At 44.0% G+C, this 20138-nt stretch overlaps 1 protein-coding gene across 2 annotated transcripts in view; it reads left to right on the forward strand.

Annotated features, from left to right (window-relative positions):
• Nucleotides 1–20138, forward strand: part of pip5k1bb (phosphatidylinositol-4-phosphate 5-kinase, type I, beta b) — a 43855-nt gene that overhangs the window by 10282 nt on the left and 13435 nt on the right. The window contains exons 2-7 of one of the 2 annotated variants that reach the window (XM_036527377.1): nucleotides 6359–6454; nucleotides 6741–6809; nucleotides 8460–8590; nucleotides 12196–12313; nucleotides 14203–14355; nucleotides 14929–15225. In XM_036527377.1, coding sequence (XP_036383270.1) covers nucleotides 6741–6809; nucleotides 8460–8590; nucleotides 12196–12313; nucleotides 14203–14355; nucleotides 14929–15225 — 768 coding nt within the window. In that variant the 5' untranslated portion in view covers nucleotides 6359–6454. The remainder of the gene's footprint in view (nucleotides 1–6358; nucleotides 6455–6740; nucleotides 6810–8459; nucleotides 8591–12195; nucleotides 12314–14202; nucleotides 14356–14928; nucleotides 15226–20138) is intronic. The other variant, XM_036527378.1, reaches the window with a different exon arrangement.

Below are 20138 nucleotides of genomic sequence, written 5' to 3' on the forward strand. Positions count from 1 at the left end.
CCCTCCCCATGTGCTCACACACCCTTATCAACAGCACTCTTCACACTTTTCTAGCTAGCTTGCAATGCTTGGGGTGCATTCTTGACAGATGGTGTGCAGTATGACAAGTATTTGGTTTACAGTAACAGTGTGAGCAGAGATAGAGGTGTGAGACAAAGTGCCTATGGTAAGGACTGCCAACGGCCAATGACAAAAATCATTCAAAAAAGGGCCTTTTTGTCAATGTTGTGCAGATTACCGGGCCTGTATCTTATGCGGATCAACCATTGTAGTGGGCTCGGTGAATAGGTTGGGACATTCAGATGATGTTATTCTGTGCATTGATTAGAACAAGTTCCAGAAGCTGTTTCCCGTGTAACAGCAACACCAGTGAAGCAGCAAGACGTGATCCCTGAAGCCTAAAGCATAAGTTGGACAGAAGCAAATGATAAAAAGCTTACCAAGCAGTGGTAGTGAGAACATGAATGTTTATTTTGTCCACTGTTTGTGTGGGAAGATCATCTCCCGGAAGTCTCAACCACAGTGGTGACTGTGAACAACCCCCCCCCCCCAAATTTCAAAACCCATGTGGTATGTCAGCTCCAACTCCCAACAATTCAAAAGAAATGGACAGACAGACATGCGTTGCGGTCTCCAAACAAAATTCTTGTGTTTGTAGGGTTTTCATTCACTTAAAGAATCATCTAAATCACTCCTTCTTCTGATTTTCCTCATTTGACCTCTCTGCATGACAGTGTCTGCCGTGGAAAAGGGCAGAATCTTAGTCTGCAGCTCTTGAAAGCAGTTACAGTTGTGGGTTCATATGTACAGCTCACTACACATGAGGGGTCCCAACATGAAAGAGCACATGTTTTGTGTACGTGTATCGCGTGGAGGCATGTTAAGAGTTTACCAGAGTGTGCATATGTGTAGCACAGAGGTCATGCACATGCAAAAGAGATGACATGATTGTGAGGTGTTCTGTTCTGTCACAGTCGGTGTAGTCTTATAAAAATGCAGGTTGTCAAGTTCTTCTACATCTATTCCACTCAGCTCTTTTGGCTGTGGTTTTTCAGTGCAACAGGTAGGTGGCTTACCTTAACTGCCTGGGTTTGGAAACTGACATTTATTATGCGGGCGGATTTAGAAAAGTGCTGGGAGAAAAAAAAAGCCCATCAGAATGTGTAAACAGCTGCTTTCCGGGAATTCCCTGGAGTCACATGGCTGTCGGTGGCGGTGAAAAGGCGATGCAACGTGAGGAGCTCGTCGAGCAGAACGTCGCTGGAATGCTGTTTCTCCACGTGCTGAGAATAGACTCATGGCTGTGGACTGTGTTCCATTACCTGCTGGCTCTGCCTCGCCACACACAGGTGTCTGACCTGCGCCAGACGCCTGCCCTGTACTGGCCAGCCATGGTGTAATGTTCCCTGAACATTTTAAGCAACGTTGTCGTTAGGATCAAGCCATTGTGATGTCAGCACAAACCGGGCTGCTGTTGTGGATTATCATACAGTATTTTTGCCTGAGTTTTGGCTGGTGTTAATTCTGCAAGTGTCTCCCTCAGTGGATAACGCGTGGCATTATGCTGAATAGACGATGCCTCTCACTCTGTGTTGAGCTGTCTGTTTTCCTTTTTGTATTGTAGAGCCTTTTTAATCATCTCCTGGGCTCTGATGTGTGACCAGTCAATGTTTAAGAAACAGCACAGCAAAACTCTGTTTGGCTTCCAGCGTCTGACACCTGGCGCAGCTCTCTTTGTCCAAATCCTTATCTGCACCTGGAGAGCAAGGTGTTATTTTTAGTGTAAGATGAGATTGTCTGTACATAAAGGGAATCTGAAATTTCAGCAGTTCTACCCAGCATGTATTTGTGCGAATGTGTGCGTAAATGAGTCTGTTTACGTGCGTGTGTGTGTGTGTACCTGTGTACGTGGAGGGGATGGAGTTTGGATTGGTTACCTATCCCACTGGTTCCACTCAGATGAGGATCATTTCTGGATGCCCTATTTGAGTCGGAGGTCAGGGGCAGCGGTGTCATGATGTAATCAAGTAGATGTGCGAGGGATTCGTAGGTTCTGTTCTCCATTGAGTGCCCTCCAGACACGCACTGCCCAAGTTACGCAGTCAGCCTGCTGCTGTGAGCTCCTGTCTGCTCTCTTTATTCCACCTGGAGGCCTGGAGGAGTTATCGCAGTGCAAACAGCAGGTAGGGTGAAGTGGCACCAGCAGGTCTGATTCCAGTGCTTTTACAGTGCCCTGGAGGCTGCCACAGGTTTGCATGCACACGCTCACAAGGCACTGTTTGGAAAAATAGCTTGGCCATCGCTTTCTGTTTCACAGCAAGAGCTTCCACAGTAAAAGCCATTCAGTTTCATCTCCTCTTGCTCTGCTCTCCTGTGATGACCTCAGAGGTTTGGCAGGTCCATACAGATATGTGACTCATGCCAATAAAGGCATTTCATTTCACAGTGTAGGGAAGTACTGTACCAAGCTTTGTCTGAAAGCCACCATGCTGCTGCTGCTGCTTAGCCTATAGCCAGAGGATGCACGAAGTAGACAACAAGCTGAAGTGAAACCAGTATGTTCAGCCGTGAAGTCATTTGATAATAAAGCTAAAACATTGTGTATGGTAACACCATTACAGCGCCAGTTTTGATCAAGGAAGCTGTGAAAGAAATGGCTTTGGCATCTGATTGTGTTGTGATAAGCCTTACAGTGGGTGTGTGTATGTTGGAATGCTGTTAGTGATTGCACTCTTCACACTTTCATTGCTGCTGTTTCTTTTTTATCATCAAGCCGAGGAAGTTGGAACCTGAGTTAAGGCTGCACCCCTCACCTCCATGGCATTTCTCAGATACCTCAAGCTAAGAGCACACAATGCAATTTTTGAAAGTCAGAAATGACTGTACTTGTCACACCATTCGAGCTGCCCACAATCCTTTCTCTGCAGAATCAGGAGTTTGGGCTAACGCTCTGCGATGTCACGAAGTCTTTGAATGTGTCACCAGCTCAGGATGTGGCTTTGGTTATGGCTATGAGTATTAATGCACTGAGCCTATTGTGTAGTTTTTTTGCTCGTTTGCTCAGGGCTTTGAAATGGAGAACAAAAATCCACTGCATGCATTCTCAGCAGTTGACTCTAGCCAGGTGCCCCTTATCTTTCTGCCTCTGTTTGTTCTGTTGCTCGTAGGTGTTTGCAGTCAAAGTTATCGTAGCTTTTGAAGCTCTTGCTGAGGCTGTTTAGCTGACATGCGATTTCGAAGTGTGAATTTCGGTAACAGTGGCAGCGAGCTTGTGGTCACAGGCTTTTCTCTGGGTTCAGATCATACTTTTTCGCTCTGGGACTCACTCCTTCCCAAAGGCACGTGGCAGCAGCAATCAGAAGCAGTGTTGTTGTGCTGCGAGAGATCTCAGCGTGGATCTCTGGCTTCAAAGGCTGAATCGCTGGGCACGGGTAACCTCATGTCTAATTAAACTGATACACAGAGGGACACGTCCCCAGCCATTGGGGGGAAGGGTGTCAGGATGATTTGGGCCTGATCTCATCCCCAGTGGCCAGAAGAGCAAAACCGACTCCAATTTACGGATAATTAGACTGGACTCTTGAGATCGCAGTCACACGTTCACACTCACATGCATGCAAATGTATACACACACACAGTCTGCACATAAGCAGCCAGCTCTTGCTCTCCTGTGTTTAACAGCAGTCGCATGTGGCTGTGTTTGAGCCTAGATAACGCTGCGTGTCTGTAATACTGTGGCGGTATTGATATCATTCAAGCATTCCTGTAGACATAAGTCAGCCTTTCTCATTCTAGACATAGAGCAACAGGCGGAAACTGCGTGACTGAAATGTGGTTCTGTCAGATTTTTGCACCCAGCCCACCATTGGAGAAGTAGGTTAAATGATAACTTGATCTATGTAACTTGCATGACCTATGTAACTAAATATTTCTTACTTACATTTACATAATAATATGTGTATTGCTCTGTTTTGTCATCCTCTGTAAATTGTCGCTCATACCGTTCTTTCAAACAAGTGGTGACTGGGGAGCTGTGGACAGGGCAGGCAGGGAACTCTTGATGTTCATGAGCCAGTTTGGAATGTTTTATAGCAGATTCCCCATCAGCAGCTTTTTAGTTAATTGCATCAAATGTGGCAGCATTTCCTTTGAGAGCTTCACATTCAATCATTGCAATTACAACAAAGACATTAGGTTGTATTTAAAAGAAAAGTCACAATAGCAAAGATATTGGAAGTGTTTTTTTAACAGAAAACCAACTGTTTTCTGCCTCCACTAATTGTAGCTTAGTGGCCATCATTGGCTAATGGTGCACTCTTACTTTCACATAGCCAGGGAAAGTGTGCTTGTCAGAGCCTTTTTCCACTGATAAGAAGAACATTAACATCCTAAATTTGCAAGTCAACTTCTTTACTGTCTGCGAACGTGTGGTTGCCCATTTCCAATGGAATGGAAAGCATGTTTGGTGTGATGTTTTGGTTTGTATTAAACCTTATTGGCACAGTGTTGGAAGATTCACCAAGGGGTTTGCCCAGACATGCCACTGTGCGGCCTGTCCCATCAGTCCTCAGAAAGAACAAGAGGTGTTGGCCATAGTGTGCAAATTCTCTCCAAATTGCCTAATAGTAAAGAATATGCTGTCAGTGAATTTAATTTACCAGGATTAATGCCGTGTTTATAGCAACCAGAAACTCAACCAGCACAAAACAGTCCTATCTGCTGGCTTAGGTGGTAGGTGACCACATTCCTGTCTGAATTGCTGTCATCTGCTTGTGCATATTTCATCCCCAGAGACTATGTTTAGCTGTGATGCAGTTTTTATTTAATTTTTTTTTCCTCTAGCACTGCCCACTGCTACAATTTCAGTAAACTGTTGATAGTCTTCTCTAGTCCTAATTTGTTCCTTAGTAAAAAAAAAAAGTGTGTATATTTGAAAAAATTGTGCCTTAAACCCTGATGTCAACATTTAAAACATTGTTGGTGTCCCACACAATGATGACAATCTGTAAAAAAGAGAGCCTAATCTCAGATGAGTGGTGTGAATATCAGTGTACTCATCCCCCCACAGAATTATGCTTTTATTGATGTATTAATTTTTGTCTGTCTACAAATGTGTGTCAGTCCATGAGACATTAGCCTGCACTAAGCTCTGTCTCTCTCCCTCCCTCCCTCCTCCCACAAATCCTCTGTATTTGTGCCTATGTATCTCAGTCGGCCTATGTATTTCAGCAGCCAGTTAGTGTTTGGGCCATAAGTCTGTGTTGTTGGAGTCAGAGCCTTGGATGACAGGCCCTGCTGACAAAGCTTGTCCTCCAGTGTGAGGTTATAGAACATTGTAATGGTCTATGAAGCTCTCTCTCTCTCTCTCTCTTTCTCTCTCTCTCTCTCTCTCTCTCTCTCTCTTTCTCTCTCTCTCTCTCTCTCTCTCTCTCTCTCTCTCTATCTCTCACACACACACACATACACACACACATAGTCCTCTGAGTTCTGCTTAAGCAGTGTAACGTCTCGCACCATAGAGGGGCAAAGGTTGTTTCACGGCCTGTCAGTCACTGAGTGCATTTATCTCAGCACATGACAGAGCTGTAACCCCTCACCCGTCTGGCGCTCTGGACGCCCATCCGTGGCGCAGGGTGTGGTTTATGGCTGCTGGCAGGTTGTTATGATTTCAGCCGGTGATTTATGGGGCCACGGGAAAACGTTGGCTGTTCCCGCTCGGAAGATCCTTCACCAGGGAACTCATGATGAGAGACCGGTGTGAAAACAGGACGGTCTCCTTGGTGTCACACACATACGCACACACACACATGCACACACGCATACTCAGGAACACATCACTTGCCGTAGGCATGAATATTTACTTATCAATATTTTCAAAACAGTATTATGGCCACTGTTTTAGGTTTGTTCTTTCTAGCACCTAGACAGAATGAAATAGCATTAGTGAAAGTAAAGCCAGTGTCTTTAGGGACATATCTGCTGAAATTGCAGTAGTAATTAAAGGATTAAGTGCATTTGTCAGACATCTCATCTCCCACTAGAGGATGTAGTTCAAACATCAGAGAATTTGCAGAGATTTAGCCCCTCAGTCTTTAATTTCCATTTGTGTTCTCTCATCCTGCAGTGTGTCTGTGATAAGGCACCAGACCAAAGCAGGTCTGTGTCATTGCCAGAAGGTTGTGGTTTCAGTCCCACATACAGTCATATCACACACTTGATTTTCCATGTCAAGCAGATTCAAACCCACAAACCTCTGATGTCCCTGCATATTTTCCGCAAACAGACACCCTCAGACTGTGCATAACACAGAAGTGTTGCCTGATAAAACTGTTCCTTCTCTGGCTTTTTACTTCTGCAGGTTCTTCAGAGAGATCACATGACAGTAGGGCCACATGACCCAGCGATGCAGTGGCCGTAACCAGCGGATGTCTGACAGAGCTTTGGGTTAAGCAAGGTACAGTATGGCTGACTTTCTTCACAAGGGGCAAGGTGACAGCCATGACAGTTTCTTTCACACGAGTGAGCGTACCAGATGTCAGACACTTAAGATACTTAATGTAAACCCAACCTCTTACCAACTTGAAGATTGTCCATACGTTTACTCCAGTGCAGTGTTTATATGTGTGTGTGTGTGTGTGTGTATATATACCTCATACTTGTGCTGTATCTTTTAAGTGCAAGCTGCAGTTGATTTGCACCATGCATCTCTCTTACATCTCACCTCTGTTATTGCCCAAAAGATGTCATCAGCCACTGAAAATGGTGTTGGAGGGTCCCGGAACACCGGCAGGGAGAAGACCTACAAAAAGGTAAGTGGGATTTTCCATGCAGAAACATACAGCATGAAGACATATAGGCAAACCATAGGGAAGTATACATATACCACATGATACTATGCATTCATTAAAGGTGCACCTTGTAGGACTGCTCTCCCAAGAAATTATTCCCAAGCAAGTTGTGGACACACTTCTCTACTATGAATACATCTAACGAGGGGGTCAGTGGTGTGGGTCTGAAACAGCTCTCTGCGTTCTGTGGTCACGTGACCTTTGAGACACTCCCACCTGGGCTGCGATTGGTTGAAGTGTTTCGGTTGAAGTTTTTTTTTGTTTTTTTGTGTTTTTTTTAACAGGTGATCATTCAGCAAGCAGTTCAGTTCATGTAATTTTTGTTGTGCTTCCTGTGGCCAGTGGCTTCTTCTTACCCCGCCTTGTTTCTTGCTGGACTTGTGATTTTGAGGCTTCCTTCAAAATGCTTTTTGAAGCAGGTTGTATTGTGTAACAAAATAGCAAAATCATAAAAGTTTTATTGTCTAGGTAAGATGTGGCTGTGACAAAGGCTCTGCATTTATGGTGCATGAGTGAAATGGATGAAATATTGACCCAGTGCCATTTACGCGTGGGATAATAGACTGTGAACTTGTTTACAGCCACTGCTTTATTTGACTTTTATGGATACTGCACTGTGTTTGGATTGGAGTGATGAGAAGTCAGGTGACGATCCTGTTCTCTTCCTGTGCAAAGAAGCTTGCTTCCATGAGTGAGATCTGGCTGTTCAGTGGCCTTTCCTTTTCTTTAAAAACAGGAAAGTGGACAACCGTACAGTCATGGTGTGTTGTGGGAACATGTCAGCAAACCATAAATTTGGAATCAAATCAAACTTTGACCCAGCTCATCAACAATCACTTTTACAGTTAAAGACTGCCGTTTGCTTCCCGCCTGTGTGATAAGAACTGCTCTGAAGTGGCCAGTGTGTTGTTACGTTCTGTCAATAGCAGATGGGGGATTAAATGTCACAGAGGGTCCACTGAGTTTTTTTTTCCACAGACTGCAGTCAATTGGAGTCTGGTCTACCAGAATAGCCTGCACACAATGTGGTAATTTTAGAAGCGGCGACATAAGCCGCTGATGTACACAAATTTAAACAGGTACCTGTACCCGTAACACTGGTGAGAAACGGCACATGGCAAACCCCTGCTTTTTGTCAAAACGTTATGACACAGGCTTTGATTTTGCATTAATTCTAAATAAAATAATAAAATTCTCCTCTCAAGTAAACTGTCTTTGAACAATCAGAGGACATAGCCAGTAGACTGCCTGTTGGAAAGCCTGGGCGTTTTGAAATTTGTACTCATTGTCCACGAATTATACCTCTAATGCTGAAACCAATTTGGATTTTACAAAATATGTTGATGCTAACAGGATGAAAATCTATGTTTGACAAATTTTCTAACCCTTTTTCTGAGAAAGTTTAAAAGGCACCATTTAAAAGCACTTCAAAATACATCTGTGAAGAACTCATGTTTTTTATGTGTATGGTCCAAACTGTATGATCAATTAAAAGGCTCCGCTGTCATTGGTCTCCAATAAATAGTGGAGGGAGCTGGGGGCATGGGGTGTTGGTAAGAAAATCTGTCTCTTGGTTTGATCTGACGTACGGGATGGATTTCTGTGATTTAGACCACGTCCTCGACGCTGAAGGGGGCGATCCAGTTGGGAATTGGGTACACCGTGGGAAACCTGACCTCCAAACCTGAGCGAGATGTTCTAATGCAGGACTTCTACGTGGTGGAGAGTGTGTTTCTGCCAAGGTGAGATACTCTGAATGCAAGGAAACAGGAGCCTATGCAGCACAGAGATTAAATAGATGGGTCTGCAGCCTAGAAGTTACAGGTTCGGTTCTCAGGTGGGGCTTTAGCAGTATAACCCTGAACTCAGTACCTCAACTGAATTGCTTAATATCCACATGTGTTACTGCGTACTATGTAACTTGTGAGCTGTTTAAGCAAATAGTTCATGGTAGTTTGGAGAAAGGTGGTTTGACTGTTCTGACAGCAGCCCGTGTAAACATGGATCAGTTTTACCCTATGAAGTGTGAGGCATTTCTGGAGCCAAATGAACTGTGTTTTATTAACCGTAATCCTCCACCTAATATCCCTAGTATTCAGGCACTGACAGTAATTTATCAAAGATAATTGCTAGATAGTCATACTTTGTCAAAGATCATGTGGAATTCCGTTTGCAAACTGTCTGGAAGGTCTGCAGTTAGGTTCACGCATAAGACAGGTTTAGAGTCAATCAGTCAAACCCCGGGCCTGTCCTGCATCACTTGCTGTTGGACAAAAAAGCAAAAAAGAAGCATTAGTTGAAATTGTTCTCAGTTGGATGAAAATACAAGAGGAATTGAGCAAAGTTGTGCAGCCAGACAGGACGTCTGCAGTGGTGGCTCTTCTCGGGGCGATGCATTCAAGTAAGACTGGGCTGAGTCTGTCTCTCATCCCAGCACTTCATCTTGCGAGCCAAGGATAACTGTTTTTAGCCTGTGTGTGTGTGTGTGTGTGTGTGTGTGTGTGTGTGTGTGTGTGTGTGAGAGAAAGACAATGTGCACACTAGAGTGTAAGATGTGTCACATTCTCTCACCTAGACATCAGATTACCCTATTTATAATTAGATAGTCAGCGAACACACTTACATAAGCAAAACACTACCACCACATACACACACACACATATACCTACATGCATGGAAGTGGTGTGAGAAAGCCACTCTTATTGGATATCTGTGAATGTGGTATGTAGAGTATGTTATCATCACTGTACTCTGTACCTTTGAACCTCTAAAACCAACTTCTGATTGGTTTGCAGTGAAAATCAACCAAGTTTTAGTGCTGTAGATAAGTTGTTCTTATTTGATTGTTCAATATTTATCACTAATAATCACAACAATAATAAGATTTTCTTAAATATTACTTGTAGCAGTATTAATGTAATATGTAATATTAATTATGTCTCCTTAATATGACCATTAAAACATCCACTAATACATTAACAATAACTCATGAAAAGTTAATAAGTGAATAATTTCACTGATGTAGATTATTTTCCATATCAGATGTCTTTTCCATGGCATCTTATGTTGTTATTATTACTGAAGTTTGTTTGAATTTGTGTAGCACCTGCATATTTTGCATTAGAAGGCAAATTAAAGCCTTAATTGTGTTGCCTTTTTACCTGCATGGTAGAACATTAAAAGAGACTGCAGCAGAATGTGTACATGTGTACCTCTGTGTGTGCGGTATCTGTGGAAACAAGTCCGCTCAGTGATCATTCTGGTCTGAGACCTGACTAAGTTTTAAATGTTCTTCAGACAGGAAAGTGGAATTCACCTCGGTTCATTTCACTGTGCCGTGCTGTTTATGTTTTCTTTCCTTCCTCCAGTTGCTGAAGAAGAGGTTATTGCACACTTAGTTCCCCATCATTTTCCACAGAATGAGCCCCCATATCTCAGAGCTATTCAACCTTAATCAGAGATAGTACCCTTTTTATGACCCGAGGCTTTGCCCCCTCAGTTTTATCATTATGTATACCATTTACGTTAAATCTCAAATTACCCAGATGACCCCTGACGTACCCCCCGGGGATGATAATAATCCTCTGCTCTGAGGGATTGAGAGTGAGGCGCTTGGTGGCCTAGTGGCAGGGAAAGGGGTAATTGACTCTCAGTAATTGCTGTGGAGATAAACAGATGTATTAATAAATTAATGAATTTACCAGATAGCACTTTAGCACTGCCCCCTGATTGAAAGCTCCCGACCCGTCAGATTAATTAGGGAGTTGTTCCAGAGAGCATCCGCGTGGAGTCGGCCCAGGGAACAAATTAGCGGAGCTGTCAGGACCAGCAGCAGAGAGCTCTCCAAAGCGGCTTTCATCTGCATTTCTGCCTTAAATCACAGACGCCATCTCAGAAAGGAAGAAGGGACTGGTCGAAAAAAGCAATCGCTGCAAGCGGTAAAAAAGATTCCATCATCTTTCCCCTTTGATGCGGCGTGGGGGAAGTCTCCAGATGATATTTACCTTTGCAAATAGAAAGCACAGAGCTGGGGATCAGTGTTTGTGCCAATGTTCTTTTCCAATTACTACTATCACAAACTGCAGTCTCACAACCTGACCTGGATGAAAAAACCTATAATTTGTTGTAGTGTGACAGTGGGTTTAAAGCAGAAGATTTTCTTTCTTTTTGGCATCTGACACCATCATTACTGCCAGGCAGCTGTTGGTTTTGTTTGGGTATTGAATGTCATAATCATCGTCTGAGCTTTAATTAGGAAAAGCAACAAAATATAAGATGATTAAGGATCTAGTTTCAGTGCAGAATGACCAGGGCACTTGGGTATTGCCCAGACCTGGAATGAACCCCCTGTAAGATTACCTTTATTTAAGAATCAAGCAAGATAAAAATGCTTCTGTTAATCCTAAAGTTGTTCATGAAGAATTTGATTTGTTGGTTGCCAGGTAATTTGATGTTAGGCCCTGGTTAAAAAAATAACCTGGTAATCCTCACAAACATATAGATTTTCATTTTTTTATGGCATTTCATTTGTGTTGTTCAACAGGCCGGTGAGAGAGTGAAACAATTTTTGTGTGTCGTTGTCACGCAACTTCTGATGATGAACCGGGCTCAGGCAAGAAGTGAAAAAATGTGGGTTGTCAAGTTTTTTCAGGTCACCCCTCATTTCATCACTATGTTAGTGCCTCACATTTCTGTGCTTGTTTCTGTGACACAATTAGATCCATTGTTTATGGTAAATAAATCCTCTCCCTTCAGGCAGTGATAACAATGCGCTTCAGCAGGCAGGTGTACTATATCTCAAACAGAGGAGGAACAGTTACAGTTCCCACGGTAACATGCATGAGATTATTAAAAAAAAATGACACAAAGAAATGATACCTAATACTCCATCCGGGCTGACTATGACTATAGGGTGTTATGGAGAAGTGTGCTGTATCAAATGTGCACTAATTTGTGCCTTTTTATTGTTGTGCGTATGGGAATTATTTGTGCACAAATGTCATATGTGTGAGAATACCTGCATGATATTTACATTTGATTTCAACAGGAAGCTATACATGAACAGAAATGAACGTGTTATAGGCAGTCAATATTATTATGATTATGATCAGGTCATTTTGCAGCTGTCTTTATCCAAGGTGGTTTTAGCAAAAGAACAATCATAAGTATGAACAGCAGTAATTATTATTGTAATAGTAAAACAATTTCTAAAGGTTTCTGAGAATTGTTGGAAATCTTGGATTGTTAGACCAAACTTGATTGTTTCTGCAGGTTTTTGTAAATTTCTGCATTTTCTGTGTTTCTGTTGGGATGCGTTTCTTTGACGTGCACCATGGGAACCATTCAGTGAGGGCAGCAACCTGACCCCAGCACACCACTACCCAGACTTCCGCTTCAAAACCTACGCCCCACTGGCCTTCCGATACTTCCGCGAGCTCTTCGGGATTAAACCTGATGACTACCTGGTAAGCCTTCGGTCCTGCACACCCCACCCTAAGTGCCGTGGGTGACTGAACATACACAGCTACTGCAACATGTGCAACGGCAGCAATGAAGACTGTGGAAGAAACTAAAGGGAGGGAGACTGAGGGGTCGGAGGCACTCAGTGGATATTATTTCTCTCCCCCCATTTCTCTCTGTCATATGAGGCGAAATGGAATCGTTTTTAATTACCTGTGGGAGTAACAGGGCTCATTAAGGTGTAATTGAAGGCTTTGCTGAGTGGCACATGGACTTCCTGTTGTGTTTCAAGAGCAGGTCAAATGTATCCCCTGTTCTCTCCCCTTATTAGTTGTAAGCCCTGAGCTGGCCTGCAAGAGCCCGGTGCAGGGAATTGCACCCACAGGAGACAATAACCCCTCTCCCGAAGCACCCGTAACTCAGCTAAATGTGTGGTCATTGTATTTAGACAGACAGCATGCAAAGTACAACATAAGGTTTCATGTTGCAGAATGAAGTGTACTGTATGTGAAATAAATGGATGTGTACGTGCAGAGGTGATCTCTAAAAGTCTAGAGCACACTGTTGTTCATCAAGGCTGTTGATTCCACCCTTATGAAATGCCTCAGACTCCTCTGGCTTTGTAGATGAAATCCTTTTTCTCTCCTCGACTGCTTTGAGACCAAATGGTGTGAACGTGTGAGTGTGTAACAGTTTATTTTTGTGTCTGGGAACATGCCAGAATTACAGTCCAAAATCAGTGTTGTTGTAGTAGCAAATAGTAGCAGATAACTGCTGTCATACTGCTCCCCCCGTATGTCAGGGCAAAGGCATAAAACGCCACACAATAAATACATGCAAAAGGAGCGTCCACAGGCCATGAACAGCACCACAAAGGGGGAAAAGTGGGTACGTGACAGGGAGAGTCAGTTCCCCCATTGGCGGCCTTAATCGCATTAATAAGACTGGCCGGGCAGTGGAGGCTCATTACTGTAAGTCCGGGCTACCACTTGGGACTCACTTCAGAACATGAGCTCAGCCCCGCGACGCCCACATGAAAAACATCCACAAACTGAAGGTGTATTTGTATCCCTGCCATGGGACCCAAACGTGACTCCGTGTCATTAGCCTGAGTCTCCAGTGGCCCCTGATGACAGCTAATCTTATGTATCAGATGCTGCAGGTTTCCAGCTCACCGGTAATTGAAATGCCATGCATCCCTCACTCTCTGTCTCTCTCTCTCTCTCAAAGACACATACACATACACAGTTTCTATCTCACGATATTTGTGCCTTGTGAAGTATGTCAGTATATCCCAGACCTTTACAAGGTTAGTCAAAATCTGAGAAGAATCTCTCACCATCTAGCAGTGGGGAATTCTCTCTGCAGCAGTGCAGTAACCTCAATCTCAGAACTGCACTGAACTAGTGTCACCGATGATGAACAGGTCGCGCGGCGTGTCGATTGTGAGTCATGGAGGTGATAAAACCAGCCACGCTCTCTGTGCAGCTTGTAAATGTTTAATGCTAACAGCTGAAGGCTCGCTCATAAAGGATGATGGGCTTCAGTGTGGAGCCTCCCTGAACATGGCAAGGCACGAATGTAGACCTACACTTAAAGCTACTAAAGTGTGTGTGTCTGTAGCTGTATCTTGAAGTGTATGTGTGTATGTATTCAGTATCAACTAGCGTCATGATCAGTGTAAGGTATTGTTATTAACAAAGGAAAAGTCACAGAGTGATTGGCTTCATAGAGCTAACAGCTGGCATGTCTGACAATGCCACCAGTGTTTGTTTTTCATAATCCTCAGAGTGAGAGTGAAACGGAACTATAGTTCTTGTGTTCTTATGTTATTATTATAAACACCACTCCTGTTTCTAAACCCATTTGTGCCCCTGCTGTCTATTTATCGTAGTACTCCTTATGCAATGAGCCGCTGATCGAGCTGTCGAACCCTGGGGCCAGCGGCTCCCTGTTCTACGTGACCAGCGACGATGAGTTCATCATCAAGACTGTTCAGCACAAAGAGGCGGAGTTTCTGCAGAAGCTGCTTCCAGGATATTACATGGTGTGTCATTTTTCTCCTTCTAACACCTCATGCTCAGACACGCACACACAGGCCTTGTTGCCAGGCTGGTAAATGCCAAGACCTAGCTTTCACCATTCCTTATTGTACCTAAGCCACCTCCCCACCAAAAACACACATTAATTCAATACAGTAGTCAGTAGAATATTTTAGGGATTGGTATTCTTCATTTGTGTTTTGTGGGTAACCAAGATTCTGTGTAGACTGTTAATCACTGACTCACTGAATGATTGATTACCACAATAATAGCACCACAATAAGCACTAGATTCTAATAAGCAATGATAGAATAGAGAGATTGCTCAAACCTCAAACCAAGAGTAGCTCTCATGTTTTTTCAGGGATTTACCAAAGTAGACCTATCATAGTGTCTTGCTGTAGACAGCAAAGTCTCTTGATTGGTACAGGTCGGTGATTTGCAGCAGGCTCCTCCAATTATAGTGGTCCTGAAAGCACTTCACCAGTGATAAGACCAGGAATGGAGTCAAAGCTAACAGTGCCTGCTGAGCTTTGGATTTTCTGACCCCTCCATGTTACTCCTCCTCCCTGTGGGCAGAACCTGAACCAGAACCCCAGGACCCTTCTGCCAAAGTTCTACGGGCTGTACTGCGTGCACTCCGGAGGCATGAACATCCGGCTGGTGGTCATGAACAATGTGCTGCCGCGCTCGGTGAAGATGCACTACAAGTACGACCTGAAGGGCTCCACGTACAAGCGGCGCGCCTCGCGGAAGGAGCGGGAGAAGGCCTGCCCCACCTACAAGGACCTGGACTTCCAGGACATGCATGAGGGCCTGTACTTCGATGCCGAGACCTACAACAACCTGATGAAGACGCTGCAGAGAGACTGTCGAGTGAGTTAAGCCCTGCCTCTCCTCAACACTGTTTGCTGTTCATTACCAAAATGTCAGGTGTACAAACCCCACCAGTGTATTAATCCCTCCCCTCTCATCTGAGGTGATTGATTTAAGGTAGAAAGTACGGTAGGACCATGCTGTTGCAGTACTCAGTGACATAATTTTCCCTGTTTCCCAAATTGTGATTTTTTTTTTTTACTTTTCTGTCACACAGTCCCTTTTAAATATTAATTTGTGATACACAAGGGAGCTCCTAAATCTTTTTTTTTTTTTTTAACGGAATCAACGGAATGCCAAATACTGCGGCATTATGCCATGAATTCTTCAGAATCACCCAGCATGCATCCAAACATATGACGTCCACCTGACAGACACTGATCTTGCCGCTACCCAATCAGAAAGCATGGGACACAGTGCTGCATGAGAGCTCCACCCCCTTCCTCTGTGCTGGTCATTTCACCCTGGGAACAACAGTTAGAGTATGGTGTCCTTTGCGTAATTTGATTTTTCGAAGTTAATAGGAAAGCCATTCTTAGTTGGATTTAATCTGCGCTGAAGTGTTTAAAGAGCAGAGCGGCTATGACATGTGGTCAGGTTTCCCCCGGTTCACTCTGAGCTCCGCTGCAAGCTTCAGAGCATGCGTCACATGATGGGCCTGCAAGCACCAAATGTGATTAAAAAATGTTCCCAACATGACTGAAGAAGAAGAATTTGCTCTAAACATAACACTTTCACACTGCAAAGCATTCCTTTCTATACCAGAGCAGGAGGCAGATCTTTTATTTATTTATTTATTTATTTGTTTTGATGACATATTTCTGCTTGTATTGATTATTGCCACCTTGGAAAGAAAATCCTCAAAAATAAGGCACCATCATATTAAATCCATATTTCACATATAAAAAATTGAAATCTGATGCAGTATGAAATAATGTACTTGGTATGATCAATAAACCTTTATGCCATGGTTTCTGATTTCTGAAATCAGTTAGAAAGATGAGTTTCAGTGGATAATTTGGCAGTTATGATGTGCAGAGTACTTGCACATTAATGATTAATGGCAGGCACGAGGACAGGGACGGCCAGTCGTTTCTCGTAATTGTGGTTGTGACAGAAAAATATCCTCACTTCCTGAAGTCGAGCCCCAGGGCGTTGCTCACAGTGATATGCAAACAGGATATAGAAGTAAAAAAGTAAACGCGCACACATACACACACCCACGTGCGCTTACACACACACAAGCACACACACAATATTATCATAAATGCCTAGAAGGAAAGGGCTGTATAGATCCTTTTAGAAATGCACTACACTGAAAATGAGCTTTAAATAGGATAATGGGGCATAAAAATGGCAAGTGAGCTATCTTTGATCTCAAACTGCAAGTTCAGGTTCGGGAAGATTAATCGCCCAAATGCGAAACATGCGGCTGTGTGGATCTGGACCTATTAGGTAAAACACGAACTGAAGAGACCTTGTGTTGTCTGGGCTTGATTGCTTCAGGTCACGCTGAAGTGCTTTTGGCAGCTACATCCCTTGCTGTCAGTCGGCCCTACGCTTTAATGTTTTCGTGAGATGGAGGCAGTGTCATCGCCTATGGGGGTCCAGCTGGAGGAGAGGTTGTGGGGGGGGGGGGGGTGTCCCTGGACTGTCTCTCTGAAGTGTCCGATCTGATTCCTGGAACTCTGCAGTTCTTGGGACGTTCTCCAGCAATCAGCTTTTCCATGTTTCCTCCCATGTAAGGCAACAGCTAACGGAATCTGTCCTAATAGGAGTCACAAGGGTTGGGTTCACAGAAAGCACACTTTTCCACTCCTAAAGGAGTGGGCTTGGGCAGGGCCACCGAACCTGTGGGAACTCCTGTCTCTGGGCACTTCCCATAGCTGTACTTCAGCAGGCACCAGGACAGTATAGTCCTATAGCTCAGTCAGTGTGAATTAAGGAAAGAGGCCTCTTCACAGGGGTTTCTTAATCCTACATCACCACTGCAGTTAGTAATTGTTTGTTTTCCCCTTTCAGGTTGTACCTGTTCTCTCTTTGTTTTGGCGTGAAATAAACAAGTCTTTAATTAGGTATTGCACCTATTTTCCCTGTTAAACTGTCGGGGAAAGACTTACCATCTCATTAGCTAATTGCTTTACAAGTTTGTAATGCTGACACTGAAGCACGCACACATACACACACACACACATACATATAGTGCAGCAGCTGAGCAGGGGTGTTGAGTCGCTGTGAACTTTGGATGCAGTCCTGTTATTGTTGCTGCTTCCTGTGTTGAAATTTCCTTTCATTTTTCATGAATAAGCAGGATCCTCATTCTCTGCTACAGGCTCCTGCCTGGAAATTGGTAGTATGTGGGTCACTAAGAGGAATCCGTGAAGCTGCCACCTCTCTCAGCAGGTCATGTGACACAGCCGTGGTGACGGAGCTGTACGTATAAATCATGCATGTGGAGAATGCGAGACTTCCACATCCAGGCTCCTCCTCAGCTGAGTGGCCAGCTGGACCTCCACAACATCACTGAAGAAAAGCTCCAGGCTATTATATTTGCTTAGCAGGTGCTAATGGCTGGAGTGACGTAGGTAGTTTCCATTTCACCAGCCAGGTGTTTACTGAGAGCTCAGAGCTGTGCAATTCAGGTTAGGTACCTTGCCCAGGTGTACAACAGCAGCGTCCCACCTGAGAAGCAAATCAACAGCCTTTTGTGTTACAAGCCCTGCTCCTTACCACTGAGGTACAGGCAGATGGAGATTAATCTGTTTGTAGCTGAGGAATTAGGAGATTCATAATGGTGTAATGATAGCAAACTGTAATGACAGCGATGATGACGGTGATGGGTTGATTCTCTGGCATGGCACTGCTAATATACCATAGAATGATGTTATTAAGCTGAATAACCTCAGCTGATATGCCAGTGTACACATGGATAGAATGTGTACACATGTAAGAATAGGTCGCATCTGGCAAGTGAGTAAATCAGAGGCTATCCCAGGCAGAAAAGGAAACTCATGACCCCCCCCCCCCCCCCACCCATGACCTGGCTAAGCACATGCCTGACCATGCTGCACATCGTGCTGCATTACAGGACCTCCATTTTCCCATCATGCTCCTGGGCTCCCAGGCATTACAGGCTGAGCCACATCGGACCAGATTCCATCATCAGCTAGATATGTAGAGCAGCAGTGTGTCGTAGTGGTAAGGAGCATGGTTTATAACCCAAAGGCCTCCAGTGTTATTCCTCACAGGGACACTGCTGTTGTACTCTGTTCTACTCAGAATTGCCTTAGTGAATACCCAGCTGTAAGAATAGAAGAGTGTCTATTAAGCAACTAAATGTAAATGTTTAGCGCATAGGAAAGTGCTGACACGAGGACGGGCAGGGAGGGGACGTCCTCGCTGGGGTCAGGATTGTGTAACCTCTCTTTTTATCGTCTGACATCATCAGCATTTTTGTGTAGCAATGGCAGTACAGGAGGTCAGATTCCAAAGAAAATAAGTTCTCCTTGAAAAGCAGTCTCTAATATTCCATGTTATATTCTTGTAGCAGGGGTCAGATTTTTCCTCATGCCTTTTATTTTATTATTATTTTTTTTGGAGGGCCAGAACATCTTAACTTTGTGACTAGAAACACTGGGAAGTGATGAAACAAACCAGATTTCTCCAGAATCTTTTTGATGACAGATGCAGTACTCTTGCTCAGCTTCTACACCCGGTATGGTAACATCTCATGGGAAAGTCACGAGATAGATTTTTTTTCTGCAGGTTTTATTGAACTTTTTATTTTATCCTTTAATGAGGGCCATAAAGTGTTCCGGAGGAGTGACAGTGCCTCTCTGACTCGCTCAGGGTGATCTGTCTTTCGTCGCCGTCCCCTGGATCGGTAGGTTCACTGAAACAAGGAGGAACAAACAACGTTGAGAGGAACAAATTATAATTTCCTTTTAGCGCCATACGTTTTGCTGTGTCATTGTATCTTTGACGCATACCTTGGAAATCCCACTCAGAGAAAAACTAATTTTCCTGTAAACACAGAGTAATTAGAATAATTTCGGTCAAGCACCTGTCAGAGCCAAGTGTAATTAGCCAAAAACCAAAAGGCTGCGTAATACTTTTGTAATGTTTTCATTTGAATGCAGTTCAGCTATGAGGAACTCTTCCTCAGCGGTGCTGTGGTGAAAATTCAGAGGAATAATGACAAAGCTCTTGCTTCCCCCATCACTGCAATGTTACCCACACCCTCAACCGCCACCCAGTGGAGGCCACTTCTAAACGTCCCACCTCCTACCAATCATACGTCCCCAGTAATTCTTTTCCTCTAAATGTTACATATATTTGCTTAAAATACATGCTTTGGGGGTATATTCTGATGAAATTTACCACTTTAATGGCTGCTCTTCATTTGTATCACGTTGGAGTTTCTGGTCTCTCACTGCAAACAGCTTTGCACTTTTGTCAAAGCTGTTTGCAGTCCACCTTGCGGGGGTCAGCAGGGTCGGAGGAAGCGGGAGGAAGTTGTCGAGTGTCTCCCGGGACTTGCGCTGAAGGATTTATCAAGAGTGTTGGCGCAGATAGCAGGCGGTGGATTAAGGCGGCAAACCAGGCCGTCTGGCAGGAGCGGCCGACTGGAAACCCTCTCCAAAAACATGCGGCGGTTATGTAAGGGAACTAGAAGCAGGAATGTGGCCGGGAAGTCTGAACAATAAGGACCTCTTATTGTTTCCTTCATCCTGTCATAAGGTTCCTTAATTCAATGAAAACACAAGCTGAGTAGTAATGCCATCTCTCAGACTCCAGAAGGGCAATTACCTCGACGAGACGCCACGTCTCTTCCCACAAATACCACTGGCTGGAGTTTTACTCACTGGGTTTTTTTTCCTTAAATGTTGTCACAGGGTTAGTTTATATGGAAT

This window comes from Megalops cyprinoides, chromosome 4 (assembly GCF_013368585.1).
Source record: "Megalops cyprinoides isolate fMegCyp1 chromosome 4, fMegCyp1.pri, whole genome shotgun sequence".
In the NCBI taxonomy this organism is placed as follows: domain Eukaryota; kingdom Metazoa; phylum Chordata; class Actinopteri; order Elopiformes; family Megalopidae; genus Megalops; species Megalops cyprinoides.